This window comes from Lampetra planeri, chromosome 44 (assembly GCF_965212315.1).
Source record: "Lampetra planeri chromosome 44, kcLamPlan1.2.h2, whole genome shotgun sequence".
NCBI classification, from domain to species: domain Eukaryota; kingdom Metazoa; phylum Chordata; class Hyperoartia; order Petromyzontiformes; family Petromyzontidae; genus Lampetra; species Lampetra planeri.
The window spans coordinates 4,017,582-4,041,310 of record NC_136150.1 but is presented as its reverse complement, the minus strand read 5'-3'; the positions used below and the strand labels follow the sequence as shown (position 1 = coordinate 4,041,310).

At 55.7% G+C, this 23,729-nt stretch overlaps 1 protein-coding gene across 1 annotated transcript; it reads left to right on the top strand.

Annotated features, from left to right (window-relative positions):
* On the top strand, nt 1-20,794 carry LOC144732831 (inosine-5'-monophosphate dehydrogenase 1b-like). The gene is made up of 15 exons (XM_078614447.1): nt 1-467; nt 3,855-3,953; nt 7,327-7,375; nt 8,006-8,107; nt 8,281-8,355; nt 8,596-8,802; nt 9,035-9,122; nt 9,875-10,074; nt 10,540-10,630; nt 11,702-11,797; nt 12,046-12,189; nt 12,481-12,625; nt 13,096-13,239; nt 15,018-15,101; nt 15,454-20,794. The coding sequence occupies exons 1-15, from the start codon at nt 148-150 to the stop codon at nt 15,473-15,475; spliced, it is 1,866 nt and encodes a 621-aa protein (XP_078470573.1). The 5' UTR covers nt 1-147; the 3' UTR covers nt 15,476-20,794.
* The last annotated feature ends 2,935 nt before the right edge of the window (nt 20,795-23,729 follow it).

Sequence of the window (23,729 nt, the reverse complement as noted above, 5' to 3'; positions counted from 1 at the left end):
TTGATCCCAGCCCCGTGATCAACATGGTGTGGCCGTGACAAAAAGGCGAGCTTAGTTGAAGCCCCCCCCTCCTTGTTGTTATTGAATCATTCACTTTCTCCTCTCTCCCCTCGGCTCGGCAGCAGCAGCAGCTGCAGACCCCAGCTCATGGCCACCGTTCGAGGCGTCTGCAATGGCCTTGGGGACGTGGAGGAGGTGGACGACGGCGCTCCGTCGTGCCAGGAGGCCTCGATGTCCGCTCGCCCCGGCCTCAGCCCCGCCGCTCCTGTGCCCTCGACTCAAGCTCCATCAGCAGCAGCAGCAACAACAACAACATCGGCGTCGTCTCCTCCTGCGCTGTCCACCATGGCGGAGTACCTTGAGGGTGGTGGTGGTGGTGGCGGCGGCGCGGCCTACGTGAACGGCGCCAGGCGGCGGTCCGTGGGCCACCATCCCTACCGCAACAGGGCCATGTCTGAGCCGGAGAGGTGAGCGGGAGAGACGTGGGGGGCAGTGCGAGGAGAGACGTGGGGGGCAGACCGAGGGGGTCTGGGGGTGTCTCGCTCAGCCATCGCCTGTGTAGTTGATGCCCCCCCTCCTCTTTTATAGCTGGACCCCTGTAGGTCGAGGGGTCTGGATGTCTACCCCCCTCAATTACCCTTCTAACTGTACCCCTGTTTATATGTTTAACTTCTTTCGCACCGTACGTAAGTTAACACCCCCCCCCTTTCTAGCCGGACCCCTTGCGGGTCTGGATGTCAGACAATGGACCCCCGTTTATTTTGGGGTAAGGGATCTGCGTATGTAACACTCTTTGATTTACGGGGGTCTTGGTGTTATCCCCTCCCCCCCACGACTAATCCCCTTTGCAGCTGAGTCCGCGTGACCTTGCGGGGGTGGTGGCTGGGATACGGGGGTCCACAAACAATGGGGGGTTGGGGGGGGGTTAATAGTGGTTGGCGTGAGTCTCTTGCCAAGGGGCGGGTGATTGCAATAACCCGTGGCCCAGCAGAGAACCCCCTTTGCAGTACTTTATTTTGAATTGCATATCACTGCCTCCCCATCGTGCAGAGGTGTTTTTTTTCCGGCCGGTTCAATCTGCCGTCACAGCAGTTGTACATAAACAGTACGGCAGGTCGCCTTGGGGAGGGTGAAAGTGGTGGTAACTACAACATCTTCTTCCAAGACGTCTGGCTGGCGTGGAAGATTAGGCCAAATATCCTCGTGAGGGGGTCTCTAGAGCTCGCTTCAGTGGGGTGGGGGGAGGGCTTTCTGCCAGCAGTGGCGTGAGCAGGCACTTGCAGGGCTGCGCCCTCACCGCAGTCGTCTGTCCACGTGGCTTCTCTTTGGGTCTCTCGGTAGGGATAAGACCACCTGTGGACCCCTAAAAAAGGGGGGCTGTCTAACAATTGTTGTTACACGAAAGAGAGATCTCTCTGTTCGCGTGTTGTGCTTAGTTCGTTGCCCTGTCCACGCACGGTTGGCTACGTTCGGTGCGAAAGAAGTTCAGCATACAAACCATCTCGTCGTTCACCATTCACTCGCCGATTCATTCGTTCACACGCCTCATTTCAAGCCAGGCGACAGCCCATTGACCTTAGCGGTCTCTTTCACGAGCTCCGTGGCTTTTATTAGTTCGTACATGCACCGAAGAGGTGGACAGATTGGGCGAGTTGGATTAGAGCCACGTCCGCAGGTTGGAGGCATCGCACGGGGAGGGGGGGAGACACCCTTTGTTGAGCTTCTCGAGGACACGTCGCTCCCAGGTGTGTTATGGTTCCAGCTCTTAACCGACATTTGCGAATTGGCCATAACCAACATCGTTTGCCGGTTTCAGCAGTGCCAGGATTGCTGGGATTGATACTGTTAGGTTTTTTCGGTAAAGTCACGTAGGTAAAAAAAAAATCAAAAGTTTAAAATTATTTATTATTTTATTTCCATTATTACTTTTATTAACTTTTAATTTTATGTTTTGCCTACGTGACTTTACCGAAAAAACCTAACAGTATGAATCCTTGCAGTCACGAAAGCTTCAAATCTAGAATTGCTGGGATTGGTCTAAGCTTATGATTAAGGTTGGGGGATTATGTTCAAGATGATTGAATAATAGGATGACTTGTTATGTTAATGAGTGTCGGGTGAGGCTTCGAATTTGTGCTCGTTAGGGTGTTATAGTTGTATGGTTTGGGCTAGGATTAGGTTTAGAGGTTGGGTTTAGAACTAGTATTAGGGTTATGTTTAGAAGGTTAGGTTTAGGGATTGGTAATCGGGTTGGTGTTATCCTTGAACTTAAGGCGAGTGTTAGGTTTTTTGGGTTAGAGGTGGGTTTTGTCCCGCTGAGCCAGTTTAAAGGTTAGAACTATAAATTTTGATTTAAAGCGTTCGTGACTGCAGGGATTCATATTCTTGGTTCTTTCGGTAAAGTCACGTAGAAGGGAAATAATGAAATAATATAAATATAAAACAATAAAAATTCTCACGACGTTTCGACTGCAACACAAGCAATCATCATCAGGTGTGAAATCCACGGCAAGAAAATTGTTGCAGTCGAAACGTGAGAATTTGTATTGTTTTATATTTATATTATTTTATTATTTCCCTTCTACGTGACTTTACCGAAAGAACCAAGAATATGGTTAGAACTATGTTTAGTGGATACAATGATAGTTAAGAATAAATATTTGTATTTTCTGTCTACGTGACTTTACCGAAAGAACCAAGAATATGAAATTCCTGCAGTCACGAAAGTTTTAAGTCAAAAGTACAATCTGTGTTTACGATCTCTGTTCGACTGCTGTGCCTTGGGGCTTAATACTGAACACTCGAGAACCCTTTGTGCTGTAGTTTGACATCGTGAGCCCCAGTGATTGACATTAAACCCTAATACTGTAGTCATAATACTAGCCCAGAGGTTGACAACCAAACTAACAATAAAAGCCATTTTCGAATTCTGTAAAAAAACCATAAATATTTCAAGAGCATACCAGTCAACCCATTCGATTCACCTGTATTCTTGTACAGGGAAATTGCGTTTTCAGGTCTATACGGCGTACAGCTGTTTCAATGCGGGCTAAAAATATATATATTTGTGTTTCTCCCTTCTGATGGGGCTTTGTAGGATGAACGTTGACATTTATAAGGACACGGGGTGACCAATAAGCTCTGAATTGGTCTGTAATAATGTAGGCAGCATGTGAATACGAGACGGGCCTTAAAGAGCCCGTAGGTTGCGGACCCCTGGTTCTAGCCCGATGAAGAGAGTCTCAAACTTTAACAATGATCTCCAGGAACAATCGAATCGCGATCGGCAGAATCGTAACGCATAAAACGAACAAACCCTGGCATCGACTGTAACTTCTTAACCGCCACCGCTTGAGCTAACCTAGTCGATTATGTCATCGATTCACTTCACACACGTGTTGTTTTTGTTGTCCCGGTGCTATTGATTATCCCTAAACAGCTTGACGATGTCTGTCGATATGTGCGCTAACAACTCTGTTGGACATTCGGCGATTCGTTTGATTGACGTCTGCCCCACGCTGCACGAGTTCGCGGCGGCCATGTTGCTCGGGGGGGGGGTCAGAGGGCAAGGAGCTCAGAGTCATGGGGGGGGCGATGCTGTTTACATGAACGCGACGGCGATACCCCCTACCTAAGATGGCCGCCCCCAGCGACCCCTACCACGTGGTCGCCGTGCATCCCCCCCCCCCTCAGGGGTTTTGTGCTGCCGGTTATAACCACAAGCGAGCACGTGTTTGGCGCGCCGCGCCTGTTCCAGCAACGCTTCTACGACTTTCGTTAAGTCCCGAGCCTGCTGTTTAGCTCGGGGCTAGCCCGCCTTCCCCTGTCTCTCATTCCTCTCCCGCCTGTTGTAGGATGGCCGACTTTCTCATCAGCGGAGGTACAGGATACGTTCCAGACGACGGCATGACCGCGCAGCAGCTGTTCGCCGGTGCGGATGGACTCACGTACAAGTAAGTGGCGCCCCACGCGCTCTCACTCACTCTCCTATAATCACTCGAAAACTCGAGTACCCGCACGAGCGATTAAAGTCACGATAGTGCAGAGGTCGCAAACGGGTTTAGATTCCTTACCCGTACACGGCCGCACCAGGGTCGCAAACGGGTACGGGTACCCATACGCTACCCGCACCAGGGTCGCAAACGGGTACCCGGCCGGGTACGGGTAGCTGGGTATCGGGTAGGGTACGGGTATCGGGTACCCGGTTGCGACCTCTGCGGTAGTGTTCGTGGACGTATCAGAATCTACTTTTGTTTTTAGCTACAGAGGCATGACTAGTATGATCACAGCACAAACGGAGCAAATGCAACAATCCTACTTTGGCGGCTGATGATAATGATGATTGTAATGCAAATGTGGAGCATGGAGCCGCCGCTGGCTAGGAATGTGGAATTCGCGAACCACTCAAGTCCGTCTAGTACCGTAATACATTTTGAACAGGGCGGGTGACGCTCTGCTGACTTTAGGATTCGCTGTCTTATGAGCCACGATGAAAGAAATGTAAAATTCGAGCTGCAGTGATGCACAACCGCGCGTCAGACGCCTCTAAAACATTTCTCCCCGTGTCTTGCGAGCCCACGTGAGGCAGGTGCGGATCATAGACGGGGTGATTAGATTGATGGGGCGTTTTTGCCGGCTTTGGGCAAACAAAAGTCGCTGGTCTAGTTCGTTTCTAACACATGCCCCCCCCCCTCCGGCCTAGCCAGTTCAAATGCCACGTGTGCCGGTACCGTCGTCCTGTGCCAAAGACAAAGACGCACACAGCCCCCTTGACTCAATCCTCTGCTGGTGGTTGGTTAGAGCTTTCACCACGTCGGTCTGTGCGTCTTGGTGAAGACGGGGGGGAGGCGGGGAGCGTGGAGATTCCGAAAAACGGTGGATTTTTTTTTGTTCAAAACTGCCCCCCACTCGAACCGCTCCCGATCGATGTGCCGCCACTCTTCGTAGATATGTTAAGCGGTCGTGTTTACAGTCGATTGGAAACATGGTCGATGTGATTATAATCGGTTGAGTGGCGATTCCCGTCCACGACTAACATCAGTGGAGAGTGATATGTGAACCGGTTCTGTTCCCCTTTTGACCAACATGACATGGGGAGGAGGGCATTCATCCAGCAGGCAGTTTGATATAAAGGATAAAAAAATGTTATTATATTTGCACTGGTCCTAGCTACTTCCCTTAACTAACCTGTGCTGACTAGCATGGTCAAACAAGCCCCGCGATCAACCGACATGGCGTTGATGGCACGAAAAACAACTCCTGACTTCTATATTAACGAATCGGGACGGCATCCAATTGAATTTGAAGCGCTGCTCGATTCTGAGAAAGTCACAGCGAGCGGTTGCGAGCTGGTTATTTGCGTCCTGTGATGATTGGCCTGGAACCTTTGAATGGATGACACCGTGGAAGTCTGCATTTCACGGACCCCAAAGGAACAGGACAAAGGAGGTTCCTGTCCCACAGCCCAAATGTTCTTGCGTGTCGGCCAAAAGCCAAAAATCAAAGGGCCCCCCCCCCTCTGTCCCGAGCCGTCACGGTGTTTGGCCCTTGGGGTGAGGGTGCACGCGGAAGATTTCACGGCCGTCGTCCCAGACCGCCGCTTATAGCTCGCGATCGACCACGGTGATTATCCGTGTACTCGCGGATGTTAACGGAAAATAACTTTATGATTCAGCGGAAAGTCAAATAAAGACCTTGCACATTTTTTTCTCCGAATTTTATTCCCTCCCGCCACCTCACGGCTGTCGCGTTTGTTCATTCATAAAGGCCGCGTGAACTTTGCACCGCATCATGGTTAGTACACCATTAATTTAAATTCACGATGTCCATTTCACCCCAATGATTGTGTCAAGTTGTGTTGAAGGTAACATGAAAAACAAATGGAACCACCGGGAGAAGGCGACAGTCTCCCACCCACATCAGCAAATAGATGCGCACTTCTCCGTCATGAATAGAAAGTTAAAGACAAGCTAGAGTAGTGCGATTGTGGCCATGCTAAACGAAACTCAACTCTTTATTTGACCAGGTAAGACCCACTGAACGATATATAGCTTTCAGAAGCGACCTGGCCACAAATGATAGTTCAATGAAGTGGCTTATAAATGTGGAAATTTATAGCAGCCAAATACTTTAAATGTATGTTTCTGAATGTGGAGAAAAATCGACGCGACCACTGGGAGAACATGCAACTCCACATATACAGACATCAGGGTCGGGATCGAATCCATGACCTGTATCCTGGTCGAGGTAGTTAACATCTTGCCGCCATGCAACTCAGACTATGAACCATATAGTAAACTACTGTAGTCTGCGCTCCTTCAACAAAGGAGAAAAAGCAAAACGGCAACTCTCTCTCTGTTGAAGCCCTCTTCATCATGCCCAGCAAATCTCGACGTTGCCGTTTAGCTCCTGAGCCATATGGCCATCGTGCGCAAGGGTAGAATAGTGCCGCTAATTACGAACACCGCAGCAGCGTTGGCTTAATTACAAATTACGTTCTGGTCACACTGAATTTTAAAAGGTGGTAAAAATGCAGCCCGGAAATGTCATGGTCCATGCTGCTGTTGACAGAATGGCCTCGACTCAAGGGGAACACTCGACATAGGGAAGTGCCCACACTTTACCCCACCACTCGCGATATGCCAGCGAACTTAACTGCGGTGAGCCCATTTACACCGCTGGGTAAACAAGAGGTGGGGGGGGGGATATATTAAACTTTCCTCATTGCGACAACTGTCACGCCGGGAGTTCTAACCGACGACCTCTGCGTTGTCAACCCCAGTGTGCTTGTCGCCACTCCCATTGGCCAGCACTCCCGATAGCCTTAATAGGTGCTCGCTATCAGAACTTTCCCCAACAGTCTATGGAGGCTATACGGGGTTGGGAGGGGGTAGTCACACTGCTTCGTGCGCGTGTGTAATGTGTATATTTAGCATCCAAGTCTCATGGTGCTCGTGTAACCGATCAGCTCGCGCGTGTGTATGCACGTGTGTGTGTGTGTACGCGTGGGAAGCGGTAGCGTGGCAGTTGGTGTGCTGCGCTACGAACCGGGCAACCTGAGTTCAATTCCTGCTCAAGTCCAACACCACTGACGATTTTCTGAACTGGTGCTGGGTTTCCCCTACGTCGACTAAGCCTCAAACGAGTACCTAATGCAATGTGTAAAAAAACAACGCAACTGGGGAGACTTAAGGCGGTCGGGTGTGGTGCTGGCCATGGACCACCTCATGTACCCTTCCAGCCTTCAAAGGTGCTCGCAAACAGCACTTGCCCTAACAGTATGTTAAAGGCTATAAAGGGGATCTTTGTCTTTGTGTGTATTTTCAGTGACTTCCTCATCCTTCCCGGCTTCATCGACTTCAGCGCGGATGAAGTGGTGAGTCTCCGCAGCGTCTGCGCGTCGAGCGGTGGAGGGGCACACGTGGGGGCATTGCCACCACGAGCCGGTTCACGACCATATGAACACACGTGTCAATTACTCTGTCATTCAAATAAAAAAAAATCCGTTAAGAGGTGACATGTCGGAAAATGGCCCTTGTTCATCGCACATGAAGTGCCATTGCAGAACACGTTTTCCTCCCAAGGCCACATGGTGTTATTGACCAAAGTATTTCGTTTTTTGTTAACTCTCTTGTATGTATACATGTGTACACACGTTTGCGTGTACATGTTCAATTCACAGCCAATAGCAGTGACAATTATCTGAACCGGTCATGGGCCCTCCCCCTAGGTCGACTCAGCCTCAAATTATTACCTGGTGCGATGTGTAACTATCAGCACTAGGGAGACAAAGGTGGCCAGGTGTGGTGCTGGCCACCCACCCCCTCTTGTGCCGTGCCGGCCTTCATAGGTGCTCGCTAACAATACTTGTCCCAACAGTCTGTTAAGGCCATAGAGGGGATCTTTGTACGTGGATGTTCCTCTGTGTCTGTACTCAACACGTGCGTGTACTCGTATGCGCGCCTTTGCGTGTGTGTGTTCATGGCCGTTTGTGTGTGCATCACAGGACCTGGCGTCGGCGCTCACCAAACAGATCACCCTCAAGACCCCGCTCGTCTCCTCCCCCATGGACACGGTCACCGAGTCCAGCATGGCCATCGCCATGGCGGTGAGGGCCACGACCGGCACACGGCCTCCTAACCACGCGCTAGTAACCGAGTGCTCATTGGCTTATTCTCGGGGCGAACCGTGGGCTCGTAGTTGTGTTTGTAGTTCTTGTTGTGTGTGTGTGTAGTTCTGGTTGTGGTTATATTTGTGGTTGTGATCGTACCGCCCCCACAGCTCATGGGAGGTGTGGGTGTGATCCACCACAACTGCACTCCTGAGTTCCAAGCCAACGAAGTCCGGAAAGTGAAGGTTCGATCCCCACCCTGCTCATCCACACACTCGCCAGATTATGCCCACCCAACCCACCCCTCCCACCTGTCTGCCCACCCGCCCACCCACTGACCGACTCATCCACCCACTTTCCCACCCACTCGCTCACTCACCCACTCGCTCACCCACCTACCCCCCTGCTCATCCGCCCGCCCACTGTCCTACTCACATGCCCACCCACCTCTGCACACGCGTCCCCACCGCCCTTCCCCCGTGCAGAAGTACAAGCAGGGCTTCATCACGGACCCCGTGGTGCTGAGCCCGGCCCACTCGGTGGGCGACGTGTTCGAGGCCAAGGCGCGCCACGGCTTCTCGGGGATCCCCATCACCGAGACGGGGCGCATGGGCGGCCGCCTCGTGGGCATCATCACCTCGCGCGACATCGACTTCCTCACCGAGAAGGACTACAGCATGGAGCTCTCAGAGGTAGTGCAGCACCGCACTGCACCACACTACAGCACGGAACTCTTGGACGTAGCACTGTACCGCACCAGACTACAGCACGGACCTCTCAGAGGTAGCGCCACACCGCACCGCACTACGCTAAAGTATAGAACCGTTGAAGTGTGATGAGCGTGTAACAGTGCCGTTGGTATGGTGCGGTGAGCGAGTGGCGGGCCGGGTGGTGCGGTGAGCGAGTGACGGCGTGCCTCCGCAGGTGATGACCAAGCGGGAGGACCTGGTGGTGGCACCGTCTGGGGTGACGCTCACGGAAGCCAACGAGCTCCTGCAGAGGAGCAAGAAAGGTGTGCGGAGCAGCAAACCATCACCACCGGCATCGTCATGACAGCATTGTTATTGCCATCGTCATGCCAACAAAGTCTGAGCCATCATTAGAGGAAGAGTAGCTAGAGATTCAAGAGGTGGCCAGGAGGAGAAGTTATTATCTGGGATGGGGCTGGAGTCTGGTTTGGGGTCGGGGTTGAGGTCGGGGTTGTCGGTGAAACTGCACCCGCTCCACCATCCGGCGCTCGGCTCGCTTGTGCCGTGGGCCGTTGAGAGGGGGTGCCACAGCAAACCACGAGGCAGACGAAATCCGGATGGGCGCTCTCGATCAGTGGCGCTCGTCTCTGCAAACTCTGCCACAGAAAACAATACGGTGAGGAGGGGGGAGGTGGAGGAGGCCGGGGGGGGGGGTGTGTACGCGTGTCTGTGTGTATAAGTGTGTGTGTGTGTGTGGGGAGCGGTGGTGTAGCAGTTAGCACACAGCACTATGAACCCGGCCGTTCGATTCCCGCTCACGGCCAACACCAGTGACGATTATCTGAACCGGTCCTGGGCCTCCCCTAGGTCGACTCAGCTTCAAATTAGTATCTGGTGCGATGTGTAAACAACGCCACTCGGGAGACAAAGGCTGTCGGGCGTGGGGCTGGCCACCCACCCCCTTGTGTAATGTTCTGGCCTTCCATAGGTGCTCGCTAACAGCACTTGCCCCTACAGTCTGTTAAGACTATTTCTTGTTGTTTTGTGTGTATGTATGACTTGTGACCGTGTGTAGGCAAGCTGCCCATCGTGAACGAGAAGGACGAGCTGGTGTCCATCATCGCGCGCACCGACCTCAGGAAGAGCCGCGAATACCCGCTCGCCTCCAAGGACGAGCGCAAGCAGCTGCTTTGCGGCGCCGCCATCGGCACCCGCGAGGACGACAAGTACCGCATCGACCTGCTCGCCCAGGCCGGGGTCGACCTCGTCGTGCTGGCACGTGCCTCGCTCGCCCATCCTGCCCGCCCACTCGCTCGGTCGCTCGCCCATCTGCTCGCTCGCCCGGTCCCCCATTCGCTCGCTCGCTACCCCATCCGCTCGCTTACTCACCCGCTCGCTCAGTCATTCACCTGCATGCTCACTCTCTCGCTCGCTCAGTCATCGACAAAGTTGTCTACTCGCCCGCTCGCTCGTTCGCTCAATTAACCCGTTCGCTCACCTGCATGGCCATTCGGTCACTCGCTCACTTCCTCAAACAAGCTGGCTGTGAACACCAGCTCACTTTCACCTATTCGCCTGCCTGCTCGTTCACTCGCTCGCCTGCACTCTCGGACAAATGCGTCAACACTCGCCTGCTTGCGTGTCGGGCCTCCTCGCCTGCTCACACACGCACTCGCGCAATGGCCTGGAAGATGGTTTAGTTTTTTTGTTGAATTTCCCTCGGCTGCGTGACGTTGGCAGGACTCCTCCCAAGGCAACTCCATCTTCCAGATCCAGATGATCCGGTACATCAAGCAGAAGTTTCCGGACCTGCAGGTGGTGGGCGGCAACGGTGGGCACCTCCACAATGCCACCTGCGCAGACTTTAGAGAGATGCACGCCGCCGTGTAGCCCCAACAGACTCTTAGAGAAAGAGCTGTTAGCGAGCACCTATGAAGGCCGGCACGGCACACGAGGGGGGTGGGTGGCCAACACCGTGCCCGGATGCCTTTATCTCTACATTGGTGATGTTTACAAACCGCACCAAGTACTCATTTGAGGCTTAGTCGACCTAGGGGAGGCCCAGGACAGGTTCAGATAATCGTCACTGGTGTTGGAGGCCGTGAGCGGGAATCGAACTCTGGTCACCGGGTTCGTAGCGCTGCGCATTGACCGCTCGACCAACAACCGTTGCACCACCGCTCTCTACATCTAGACATGCGCACGTTCGGACGACTCGCCACACCTTGGGGGGGCGGGGGGAGGCGCGGGGAGCAGCGCTGTCCAGTGGTAGCGCTTTCGCCGCTTGTTGCAGAGGTTTGCATTTCAAATCCGCCTTGCCGCCCTGTGCGCCCCATCTGCTTTGCTCACAGTGGATATTGAATGAGAAGAACCCGCGACGTCGTTCGCAAGAGTTTGCCGGAGTCGTGGTCCAGCTTACTCAATATGGGTCACGCACACAGCAGCAATCATCGTCGGTGAAACTGCACCCGCTCCACCATCCGGTGCTCGGCTCGCCCGTGCCGTGGGCCGGTGAGAGGAGGTGCTACAGCAAACCACGAGGCAGACGAAATCCGGATGGGCGCTCTCGATCAGTGGCGCTCGTCTCTGCAAACTCTGCCACAGAAAAAAATGCAACACGCCTACGCCAAACCAGCACGACACACCTACACCGCACCAGTACGACACGCGGCACGCCTACGCCAAACCAGCACGACACACCTACACCGCACCAGTACGACACACGCGGCACGCCTACACCACACCAGTATGACACGCCTACACCGCACCAATACGGCACGCGGCACTCCTACACCGCACCAGTATGACACACGCGGCACGCTGAAGCACACCGGAACTTTCCGCAACGGTCCTGACTGTCACCCCGTCCTTGCTGCCCCACCCCCCTCCTCTCTTCCTCCAGTGGTGACGGCGGCGCAGGCGAAGAACCTCATTGATGCCGGCGTGGACGCTCTGCGCGTGGGCATGGGCAGCGGCTCCATCTGCATCACGCAAGAGGGTGAGTGGTGCGGGAGGGCGAGGGGGGTGGGGGCGGCGCGGGGGAGGGCGAGGGGGGGAGGGAGTGGGGCGTGGGGGAGGGTGAGGGGCGCGGACTCGCCAGAGTGGGCGGTTAAAGGGGCCACGGACAGAAGGATGGGCAGGCTAAGGGGGATGTGTGTATGACGCGGTTGGGCTGCGCGTGCCTCTGCGCGCGTCTCTGCGCAGTGATGTACATGGCTGTGCCTCTTCACGTGTGCGTGCGTGCAGTGATGGCGGTGGGGCGCCCCCAGGGCACGGCCGTGTACAAGGTGGCGGAGTACGCACGCCGCTTCGGCGTGCCCGTCATCGCCGACGGCGGCATCCAGACGGTGGGGCACATCATCAAGGCGCTCGCTCTGGGGGCCTCCACCGGTGAGACCCCCCCCCGCCTCCTCGCCACCGTCACGACATAATCCGCACCGCCGTCTCGTCGTCGACATCGTCATCATTCCAGACGTCTATCGATTACCTCCATCCTCCTCCGCTCATCCTACTCTGTCCTTTCTCCCCCACCTCTTCTCCATTATTCTCTCTCGTTCTTTTCCTCCTGGTTTCCTCCTCCACCCCTCTTTCCCACTCTTCTCTCCCCTCTCTTCGCTGTCTCCCTATTCTCCCCCCTCCGTATTCTCCCTCCTCCTCCCCCCACCTCCCTCCCACCCCCAGTGATGATGGGCTCCCTGCTGGCCGCCACCACGGAGGCCCCGGGCGAGTACTTCTTCTCGGACGGCGTGCGGCTCAAGAAGTACCGCGGCATGGGCTCGCTGGACGCCATGGAGAAGAACAAGGGCAGCCAGAGCCGCTACTTCAGGTGGGCGGCGACTGCGGCGGCAGTGGCCTTAATCCAGCAGCGGATGGATTGCCACTTAATGTGACAGATCCGTGACGCTAGAAGGGCGATGGCGAGATGGGTGGGGGGGTTGTTGAGGCTGACGGCGGAGTGGCAGGCAGGGGAGCGACGTTCGTCTGTGCGGCGAGGTTTTGTGAGAGACGACGGTGACCGTGAGCGGAGGGGGAAATCGTCGAGCACGGCCATGACCGCGACGGCTGCCCCACCAGAGAGCAGAGTGAGTGGCGGGCGGGGAGGTGACGAAGGTGATGAAGTGGATGATTACGATGATGATCACGATGTTGGTTGTTGCGGTTGTAATCGTGAAGGTCGTGTGTACGGTGTCTTTGGCGACGAGTGACAATGTCAAGGTAGCTGTGTAAAGGTCATGGCGGGAGTTAACGGGACAGGCCCAAGTACAGTGATGATGATGATGAGGCCGTGTCTTGCAGTGAGAACGACAACATCAAGGTGGCACAGGGCGTGTCCGGCTTGGTGCAGGACAAGGGCTCCATCCAGAAGTTTGTGCCGTATCTCCTCGCCGGCGTGCAGCACGGCTGCCAGGACATCGGGTCAAAGTCCCTCTCCATGCTGCGGTCAGTGACTGTCGCCGCCATGATGTCTCCGTGGGTGTCTCTGTGTGGAGCGGGAGTGTAGCGGTTCGTGTGCTGCGCTACGAACTCCGAGACCCAAGTTCTATTCCCGCTCGCGGCCAAACACCAGTGACGATTATCTGAACTGGTCCTGGGCTTCCCCGAGGTCGATTCGGCCTTAAATGAGTACCTGGTGCAATGTGTAAAATCATTGCGACTGGGGAGACTAAGGCAGTCGGGTGTGGTGCTGGCCACCCACCCCCTCGTGTGCCGTGCCGGCTTTCACAGGTGTTCGCTAACAGCACTTGCCCCTACAGTCTGTTAAGGCTACACAGGGGATATTTGTCTTTGTGATTCCTACTATGAGGGGCGGTGGTGCAACGGTTAGCGCGCTGTGCTGTGAACCCGGTGACCTGAGTTCGATTCCCATTCGCGGCCACCGACAACATCGGCGACGAATATCTGAACCGGTCCTGGGCCCTCCGAAAGGTCGACTCAGCCTTCGATGAGCACCTGGGGTGTTGTGTGTAAACATCAGTGGCCGGGCATGGTTCTGACTATCGCCCACCCCCTCTTGTGTCGTGTCGGCCTTCATCGGTGCACGCTTGCCCCAACAACAGCCTGTGTAGGCCACACGGGGGACCCTCGTCTTTGTAGGCCATTGAGGCGTCAAAGGCCCCCTTTCCTCCCCCCCCTTTCATGGCTCCTGCCCCTCGCCGACCCCCACGAGACAAGCTCGCGCCTCACAGCCGTTTTATTTAATCAAAAGCTAACAATTCCGACTTGGCCAGCGGTACAGGTCTCGGCGGCGACGTCATTCGACGGCGCCTCCATGTCCTTGTCTTGTGGATCAGAGCTTAAGTTAATTTCGGCACACCACGTCCACCGTACCTCTCGCCTCCGGTGGTGGCGGTGGCGGCCCACCGAGCCACTTCGCCACCGCTGACCCCGGAAAAGACACGCGCCAGGCACGCCACATCCACCATGACTCTCGCTCCGGCCGTGGTGGTGGCGAATTCGTCAAGCCATCGGCAGCGAGCCGGAACCATTATATATTTTTCACACGCACGGCATACCACGTCCACCCATACCTCTCGCTCGCTCGCCCCACCAGCTCGCCCCCCCCCAGCTACGACCAGGCATATCCCAACCAATCGTCAATCGCTTCTTGTTCTACCGTCATCAAAAGGACGACCCCACTTACAAAAACTCAATTCTTCACTTCAAAGAATTATCATCTTGTTTACAATGTGATAATATCTGTAAAGGGCCTTTGTCAAGGTGCTTTATAATCTTGACAAGATAAGAAGGCCCAGGGAGTGATGGCTTAAGAAACCCTGGTGGCTGCTACTGTTGTTACTGCTTTGGGCTCTTGTGTTCTGTTGCTGAATTTGTGACGGTTGTGGTGTCCCGTGTGTGTGTGCGTGTCGTGTGTGTGTGTGACTGTGGTTGTGGTTTCCGTGCGTGTGTGTGTGACGGTGGTTGTGGTGTCCGTGTGTGTGTCGGTGGTTGTGGTGTCTGTGTGTGTGTGACGGTGGTTGTGGTGTCCGTGTGTCCCGTGTGTGTGTGACGGTGGTTGTGGTGTCCGTGTGTGTGTGACATGGTGGTTGTGTTGTCCGTGTGTGTGTGACACGGTGGTTGTGGTGTCCGTGTGTCCCGTGTGTGTATGACATGGTGGTTGTGTTGTCCGTGTGTGTGTGACACGGTGGTTGTGGTGTCCGTGTGTGTGCGTGACGCTGGTTGGCGGCTGATGTTGTGCCGGTGGTTGTGGTGTCCCACAGCTCCATGATGTACTCTGGGGAGCTCAAGTTTGAGAAGAGGACCATGTCGGCACAGGTGGAGGGGGGAGTGCACGGACTCTACTCGTGAGTGTTGCTCCACCCCCGCCGCTCCACCCTCCCAGCTCCACCCGCTCCATCCCAACCCTCTCCACCCTCGCCATCCCACACTTGCCGTACCCTCCCTTGCTCCACCGCGTCACTCCAACCCTCGCTCCCCCCTCAGTCAATGAGGGTGGGTGGGGGGGTGGGTGGCTTTACCGTACTTGACCACGCTGGTGAATACGCGGACGGCGTCGCGTGGCCTCAAAGTGCACCTAGCCTGGCACTTGTCATTGGTGGGTGCAGCGTCGGCGCAAGGCTGGTGTAGCTGTGTGTCCCGCGCACAGCGAGCACGCCACTCACGCTGCTTCTCCTGCTGCTTCTGCTTCTGTTGCAGCTATGAGAAGCGCCTCTACTGAGTCGGATGGGGAGCAGAAGCATCAGCAGCAGCAGGAGGTGACACCGTGGTTGCCCGGTTCCTGCTGCCGTTTTCCCATCCCCCCCCCCCTCTCCCTGCACCCCCCCCTCCCCGGCCTCTGACCTTGGCATGGGTCGTCTTGACGCACAAGAAGGAAATAAATAAATGCAACTTTTAAAAAAGATAACGTGCTAAAAACGCAACGAAGAGGTTGAGAAATACTGCGTCCGAACGGAGGGGGTTCCTGACTGCCCCCCGTCCCGTCCCGCTTGCTGTGCTGCCCCCCACCCCCCGTGTAAGTGCCTGCCACTTGGCGGAACCGCCAAGGGACCGGCAGAGCGGCCATGACAGAGAAGCCCAGAGGGGAGCGGTCGCCAAGCGTTGCCATCCCTCCTCTTTGTCGTCGTCGTCACGTGCAGCTCCGGTCCCGGTATCGATCGCCACTGACGGTAGCCGTGGCCGGGAATCGACCTTCGGCAATGACGAGCGATGTCACCGCGGTACTTGACCACCCAGGCAAGCATCGGCGAGTACCAAGACCCTCTTATGAAGAGGTTCTTGCTCGAGACGTTTGGCCAATTTACTTTTTTTCAGTGTTTTTGTTTCATGAGCTCGGTGAGATGTAGAGGAGTTGACCTAATACACACCGTATGGGGGGGCCATCCACAGTGGAGGGCCCTTCTGCCAGCAGCAGTGCGAGCCAGCGGTTACCGCAGGGCTGCGCCAAACAACCCAAGGGGATGCCCCCATGTGTGCGATGAGGTTAGCACTCAACGCTCGGTCTGTTATCATAAACCTACTTGCTCTTCTACCCTGCTTGCCCGGAGCCGGCAAAACACTGCCGCGGTGGTGGTGGTGGTGGCGGCGGTGTCGTCGCGTAAGCGTGCCAACGGTGAACGTCGCCGGCGCACGGCAAAGTTCCGTGGGACCCCGGCGGTGTTTTGTATTTTTTACGCCTCGAATCCGCGGGCCCCACGTGCGGTTGTGTTGAGCTAGTGGCGATTGCGAGGCCGCGATTTTAAATCCCGGTTTGGCGCGGAAGTCGACACGGCAACATCATCGGTCCCTCTCTCCGGAGCTGATTCCAACCAGCACCGATTCCAACCAGCACCGCTTTGTGTGCAAAGTCAACGGCGATTTGTCCTGTGGATAGACTCACACCCACCCCCACCGACCGCCGCCAGAGGAATGTGGAATTTCCACCGCATGCTCTGCAGAGCTATCAACAGATGAGCCACCAATGCCTCGATGCTCCTTCGAGCAGGAGGTCACTTTGACCATTTGTTTTGTGAAAGTCCAGTGCACAGGCACGCGTGCTGCAGGGCACGCTTACTCCGTGCATGCACAGACCGCCCTGCAGCTACCCGAGAACGGCTCGCATCACAGCTGTTTTAATCAATCAAAATCGGACAAATCCAACTTGGCCAGCGGCACATATCTCGTCGGCGGTGGCATTCGACGGCGCCTCGACGTCCTTGTCTTGTGATCCGGAGCTTAAATACATTTCAGCACACCATGTCCACTGTTCCTTCCGCTCCGACCGTGGTGATGGCTGTCACTGAGCCACGTCGCCATCGGCGACCCCGGAAAACACGCGCACGCCACGCACTCCACATCCAGCATGACTCTCGCTCCAACCGTGGAGATGGCGGCTTCGTCAAGCCATCGTTAACAAGCCGGAACCACTATTTTTTTCACGCACCCGGCGGCGCACCAACGTCCGTCCATGGCTCCGCTCCCGGCCGTGGTGGCTGCCGCTTGTCGCGTTGCTGCCTGCGCCGGTCGACAGCAGCAGCCCACGAAAAACACCCGGTGAGAAATGAAGCTCTTTTCGTAACTTTGTAGTTTTTTATAAACAAACAAGTGGGAGACCGCGTGCTGGTGGTGCGTCGTTACTTCCGGCTCGCCCCTGCGTCTACGGCGACCGGTGCCGTGGGAGGGAATCCACACAGTGTGCATTCTTCCTCCGTCCGTTTTTTTTTGCCGAAGCCTCCAACCGCGAATTTTTGTCGCAGCGGAATCCCAGCCGCTCGCCGCTTCGCCACGACGACGTAGAATTTGTACCGCGCGACAAACCAAATGCGCGCGACGCAAGGCAGCAAGAACCAACTCCACGCCAACAGTTGCCCAAGTTCTGTGGACCTACATTGAGACGAGTGTTTGTACGCGCGGGAGGACACCGGAGTGTCTAGAGAAATCAAACACCGGCTGGGGGGAAGGGGGAGTTAGGGGCGGGTGGTGGTAATGCTCGCCCCCCCCCCTCTCGTCATGCACGTGGCGTTTAATCCAATTTCTCAACTGCCACGTGTGATGGGACGTCACGGTGACGAGGTGTTGGCTGCGTCGATTTTGCGCTTGGCGCCGGCAGTGGCCGTGTCCGTTGGCTGTCGCCAAGGCCCGGCACCACCGGCGTGAGCGTCGCGGGGGATGATGATGGCAGTGTTGGTAACGATGGTGGTGATTTTGGTCGTGTCCCGCTGTTGTTGAGCTGTAGATGCTAATGATAATGCTGGTCAAGATGTTTCATTGTTGGGCTGTCGGTGGTGGTGGTGGTGATCAGGGCTTGATATTTCGCTCGGTGTTTCTGGAACGCTGCCGTGCTGGCATGTAATGTGGATTCGGGCATTACCACGACAGGACGAGGTATGACCTCTCTTTAATAATCCGACCAACCCAATGGGTTTAGGACAAACCTAAAGGAGGGGAATGGCTGTGGGAGGGCCAAAATAATTCCCGGACGCAGCGTTCCAGACTGTCCTGGCTAAAATCAAGCACAAGGTGGTGATTACGGTGGTGATTACGATGGCGATGGTTGTGTTTTTTTTCCGTTGGACTGTAGGCTACGATGAAACGATGGCCTCGACAATGTCTGGCTGTTGGTCTCGTGACGACGATGATGACGATGTTACGCTTACTGCCGTTTCAGTGTCTTAGGCATCCGCGTGAACACGTGCGCAACTTTTTGCGAGGGCCCTGTTCGGAACGGGGCCAGCCCGCCCGTAGCCGGACCCCCCCCCCCCCCCCATGCAGCTCCGCTTTTGGCCGTGAATCCCCTGGGCTGTGCCCCGTCTGTCGCTGCCACCCCCCTCCCCCCATTGTAGCCCCCCCCCTCCCCTCTAGTCTAACCCTATAGCCGTCCGCTTTAACGCACAGCCCTGCAAACCCCCGCCGTCGCCCATCCGCCTGTAGCCCAAGCTGCCCGTACTCGAACCGCGAGCCCCTCGCCCCCCACCAACATTCTCCCCACCCCCCCCCCCACACAAAAGCCAACCCTAGGCCTAACTCTGCAGCAAACTCTCGCCCCCGAACCCAGACCCCATGGACTTTGGACCCCAGGGTCAAAACACTACCCCGGCGATACGACGCCCTCCGTGTGGACAGATGACCTCCCCTGGGGAGGGCAGGCTTGGGTCAAAATATATTACTTTGACCTGCAGGGGTACAAACTCTGCTTGAGCGTCGCGATGGCCCGTGGGAAAATGATCTCCGCAGAGGCAGAATTAGGCCGAGGGGTTAAACTACCGTGGTAGGTGGGGTGGGTTGCCGGGCAGGGGTGAATAATGTGGAGGAGTCTGACCCCAGGATTATGAATTCTATGGGGGTCGAGGCGCTGTCTCCGGGCGATCCTGAACCCCCCAGTGTCGTGGCCCGGCAGCCGTGAAGCCCCGTGGCCGATGTGGTTTTTTCGATCCGGCAAACTTCCGTGGATCCAACGTCGCCCCTGTCGCCGCCACCCGGACTCCGTGTCCAACCCAGGTCCGGATGGACGGGGTCGGCGGAGCGGGAGCGCCGCGGTTCGGATGGCTCTGCTCTGCTCGTGCCGCCGCTGCTGCTGCTGCGGCCACTCCGGGTCTGTTGAGAATCGGATGAGATTGAGATCACAATCGGATAACGGGGGAGGGGGGGGGGTTAGGATCAGAATGCACGTGGTGGGCGCTCGCTCAAACGCATCGGCGCATCAGAGCGCCTTGCGTCGCATCTCAACCGATCCATTGTCCAGTGGCATTCTTAGCCTAGAGAGGATGGGGGAGGGGGACCCCCCAGTGGCAGCCGCCCATACACGACACACTGCGTGAAGCAGCACCAGCCTGCGGATGGCTCTCGTCTGCCGGCAGGGGGCGACGTTACCACTCGGTTTTTTGTTTCTCTCGCACGATTCAATTCCCTCTCGGTGTCGGCTTGCACCATACACGGTTGGCAGTGATGGGCACAGGGAGGGCGCGCTGATCTTTTCTCATTTCTTCAGAAACGTGTTGGGCCTGTTCCGCGCGTCGATGAACGTGGTGTTTCACTTGTATTTTTAGTTTGTTTAAAGCCCGCTCCACATTTCTGCAATTCACGTGCGCGTGCGCGCACCTTTGGTCGCATGCAACTTGAGGATTCCCTTGCATGTGGGCGTCTCTGAAAACGGTTGCTGCTCGCAGTTATCGCTCGGCCGACACCATAACCGAGTCCGTGCCCTACCTAATGGCCTCGTTGCGCAACTGCTCGCCCAGATGTGGACAAAGCGGTTGCATGAGATTTTTCTTTTTAAAGTTACAGGCGAATGATTTTACGAGCCGCCCTGGTTAAAGCAGACCACTCGCTGGAGTTATGGCCGGGGACTCAGAATCGACTGTAGCGGAAGAATCGAGGCACCGGTCCAAAGTATTGCGCACCGTGTGTGGTCTGTATTGTGTTTTTTTCTGAACGATTCTGATCAGTGTTTCATTTTGTTTAAATCTTGTGAAAGTGTTTTTTGGTTCATGCAATTTCAGCCGATGGTTCCTGTGTGTAGATGTGTGGGTCTGTTTGCTTGCGTGTGAGCACACGTGGGTCCGTGTGAGCGCACGTGGTTCCGTGTGCGCGTGTTTACGTGTGTGTGGGGAGCGGTGGTGCAGCGATTGTCGCACTGCGCAACGCAACCGGCCAACATTTCAATTCCCGCTCACGGCTAGCAAGGGTGTACAGTGATTATTTGAACCGGGCCTGGGCCCTCCCCTAGGTCTGCTCGGCCTTAAATGAGCACCTGGTGCCGTGTGCAAAACATCAGCCACTGGGGGAGACGACGGTGGCCGGGCGTGGTGTGTATGGCAACAGCCTCATCTGCCGGTGCCAGCCTCCTATAGGTGCTCGCTAACGGCACTTGTGCCCCCCTTACAGTCTGTTAAAGGCTACACGAGGGGGGGGGGGTCTTTGTTTTTTGTACGCGTGTGTGTGTTGATGCCGCTCGTAAAACTCCCAAAATCACTGTCCCCCCCCGCCCCACATTCACGGCCGGCAGCTTTCGTTTGCTTTGCGCCGCGTTCTGGCGACCTCGCAAATAAATAAAAAGTTCGTACGTGAGTCTCGAGTTCCATTCTTACCCCCCCCCCCCTCCCATCAGCGAGTTCGTACGTGAGTCTCGTTCCCTTCTAACCCCCCCCCCCCCCATCAGCGAGTTCGTACGTGAGTCTCGTTCCCTTACCCCCCCCCCCCCTAATCAGCGAGTTGGTACGTGAGTCTCGAGTTCCATTCTTAACCCCCCCCCCCCATCAGCGAGTTCGTACGTGAGTCTCGTTCCCTTACCCCCCCCCCTAATCAGCGAGTTGGTACGTGAGTCTCGAGTTCCATTCTTACCCCCCCCCCATCAGCGAGTTCGTACGTGAGTCTCGTTCCCTTACCCCCCCCCCCCCCTAATCAGCGAGTTGGTACGTGAGTCTCGAGTTCCATTCTTACCCCCCCTCGCTCCCATCAGCGAGTTCGTACGTGAGTCTCGTTCCCTTCTTACTCCCCCCTCCCATCAGCGAGTTGGTACGTGAGTCGCGAGTTCTCTTCTTACCCCCCCCCCCCCATCAGCGAGTTCGTACGTGAGTCTCGAGTTCCATTCTTACCCCCCCCTCGCTCCCATCAGCGAGTTCGTACGTGAGTCTCGTTCCCTTCTTACTCCCCCCCTCCCATCAGCGAGTTGGTACGTGAGTCGCGAGTTCTCTTCTTACCCCCCCTCCCATCAGCGAGCGGTCCACCAACCCTCGCTCGCTGCTCTTCGCCTCCTACCCCCTGCGCAGGCTACAAAATCCACCACGACCTTTACTAGCCATGTCCCGTCTGGGTTTTTCTTCAGTTGCGTACCTCTGGTTGCGTGCAACTAAATCGCGTGCAGGCGACGTCTGCAACCGGTTGCGGGCAGTTGCGGCCACCGTTTGCTGCTCGCAGCAGAGACCGCATCTTCTCTCAAGCGACGATCTGCTTAAGATATCTGTAGCGCAACCGATCGCTCACGTGTGGCCAGGCCTTCGTATAAAAAATAATAATAGTCGACGCTTCGGGCAATGGCCCTTCTTTAGCATAGCGCTTGAATAACAAGGAGGGCATGGCAAAGAGAGCGAGAGATGTGTGGAGAAGAGTCGGGGGAGACCACAGTCGTCTGCACCGCGGGGGGCCCTGATAAGAATCGCATTTTAAAAGGGTCTCTGCGTGCCACGTGGATCAGATATCTCCACGGACATTTGACGAAGCAGAGCGAGAGGGACGTCTGGACGGACGGAGCGCCGTGCCCTGCAGCAACGTGGGGGGGGGGGGGGGCTTTTGGGATCGACGCTGGCAGGCGGAGAGACATAATCCCGTGGGCTGTGTTAGAGAACACGGACACACTCGCTAGAGAGACAGGCGGAGACACAATCCCTTGGGCTGTGTTAGAGAACACGGACACTCGCTAGAGAGACAGGCGGAGACACAATCCCTTGGGCTGTGTTAGAGAACACGGACACTCGCTAGAGAGACAGGCGGAGACACAATCCCTTGGGCTGTGTTAGAGAACACGGACACACTCGCTAGAGAGACAGGCGGAGACACAATCCCGTGGGCTGTGTTAGAGAACACGGACACACTCGCTAGAGAGACAGGCGGAGACACAATCCCTTGGGCTGTGTTAGAGAACACGGACACACTCGCTAGAGAGACAGGCGGAGACACAATCCCTTGGGCTGTGTTAGAAAACACGGACACTCGCTAGAGAGACAGGCGGAGAGACACAATCCCTTGGGCTGCGTTAGAGAACACGGAAACACTCGCTAGAGAGACAGGCGGAGACACAATCCCTTGGGCTGCGTTAGAGAACACGGACACACTCGCTAGAGAGACAGGCGGAGACACAATCCCTTGGGCTGTGTTAGAGAACACGGACACACTCGCTAGAGAGACAGGCGGAGACACAATCCCTTGAGCTGTGTTAGAGAACACGGACACACTCGCTAGAGAGACAGGCGGAGAGACACAATCCCGTGGGCTGTGTTAGAGAACACGGACACACTCGCTAGAGAGACAGGCGGAGACACAATCCCTTGGGCTGTGTTAGAGAACACGGACACACTCGCTAGAGAGACAGGCGGAGAGACACAATCCCTTGGGCTGCGTTAGAGAACACGGACACACTCGCTAGAGAGACAGGCGGAGACATGGACTGCTAATAAAAGACAAGTGGACTTGGGGTAAGATGCGTTACGGCTCAGAAGCTGACGATAATAATGATGCTGGGCCATGTCAATAACCGCGGCAGTCGCAGCAGCAGCATCATCAACAGCAAACAGGAGCAAAAACAGCAGCAATGAAAGCATCCGCAGGAACAGCAGCAGCAGCTACAGTAGCAGAATAAATAATAGCATTGGCTGCATTAACAGTAACAGCAGCACTAACAGCAGTACTGTAGTAGTAACAGCAGCACTAACAGTACTGTAGTAACAGCAGCACTAACAGCAGTACTGTAGTAGTAACAGCAGCACTAACAGTACTGTAGTAACAGCAGCACTAGTAGTAACAGCAGCACTAACAGCAGCACTGTAGTAGTAACAGCAGCACTAACAGTACTGTAGTAACAGCAGCACTAGTAGTAACAGCAGCACTAACAGCAGCACTGTAGTAGTAACAGCAGCACCAACAGCAGTACTGTTAGTGCTGCTATTACTTGAAAGTGCGGGGCCCGTGGCATATGTAGCTGCTTGTGCTGCTCGGCTAGTCCAGCACTGCGTGCCCTTGCCACGACCTTCGGCCCTAACCCGCAACCTTTGCCCTGACCCTTCACCCTGCCGCTAATTGTGACCCGACCTGTTTTTCTGACAACGCCCGCCCTTACCTATAACCCAGACCTGATTGAAAGCCCTTGTCCCGAATCCTATCCAGGGCTATGGCGACCTATAAGCCCGATCTATAACCCTTACTACGACCTCCACCATTAACGCTATCACTACCTCCACCCTAAAACCTAACCCTACCCCTATTACTACATCCACCCTAATCCC

Coding starts and splice junctions, on each gene's coding strand:
- LOC144732831 (XM_078614447.1), top strand. CDS start 148: ATGGCCACCGTTCGAGGCGTCTGCAATGGCCTTGGGGACGTGGAGGAG. Junction 468..3,854: donor GCCATGTCTGAGCCGGAGAG/GTGAGCGGGAGA, acceptor CGCCTGTTGTAG/GATGGCCGACTTTCTCATCA. Junction 11,798..12,045: donor CATCTGCATCACGCAAGAGG/GTGAGTGGTGCG, acceptor GCGTGCGTGCAG/TGATGGCGGTGGGGCGCCCC.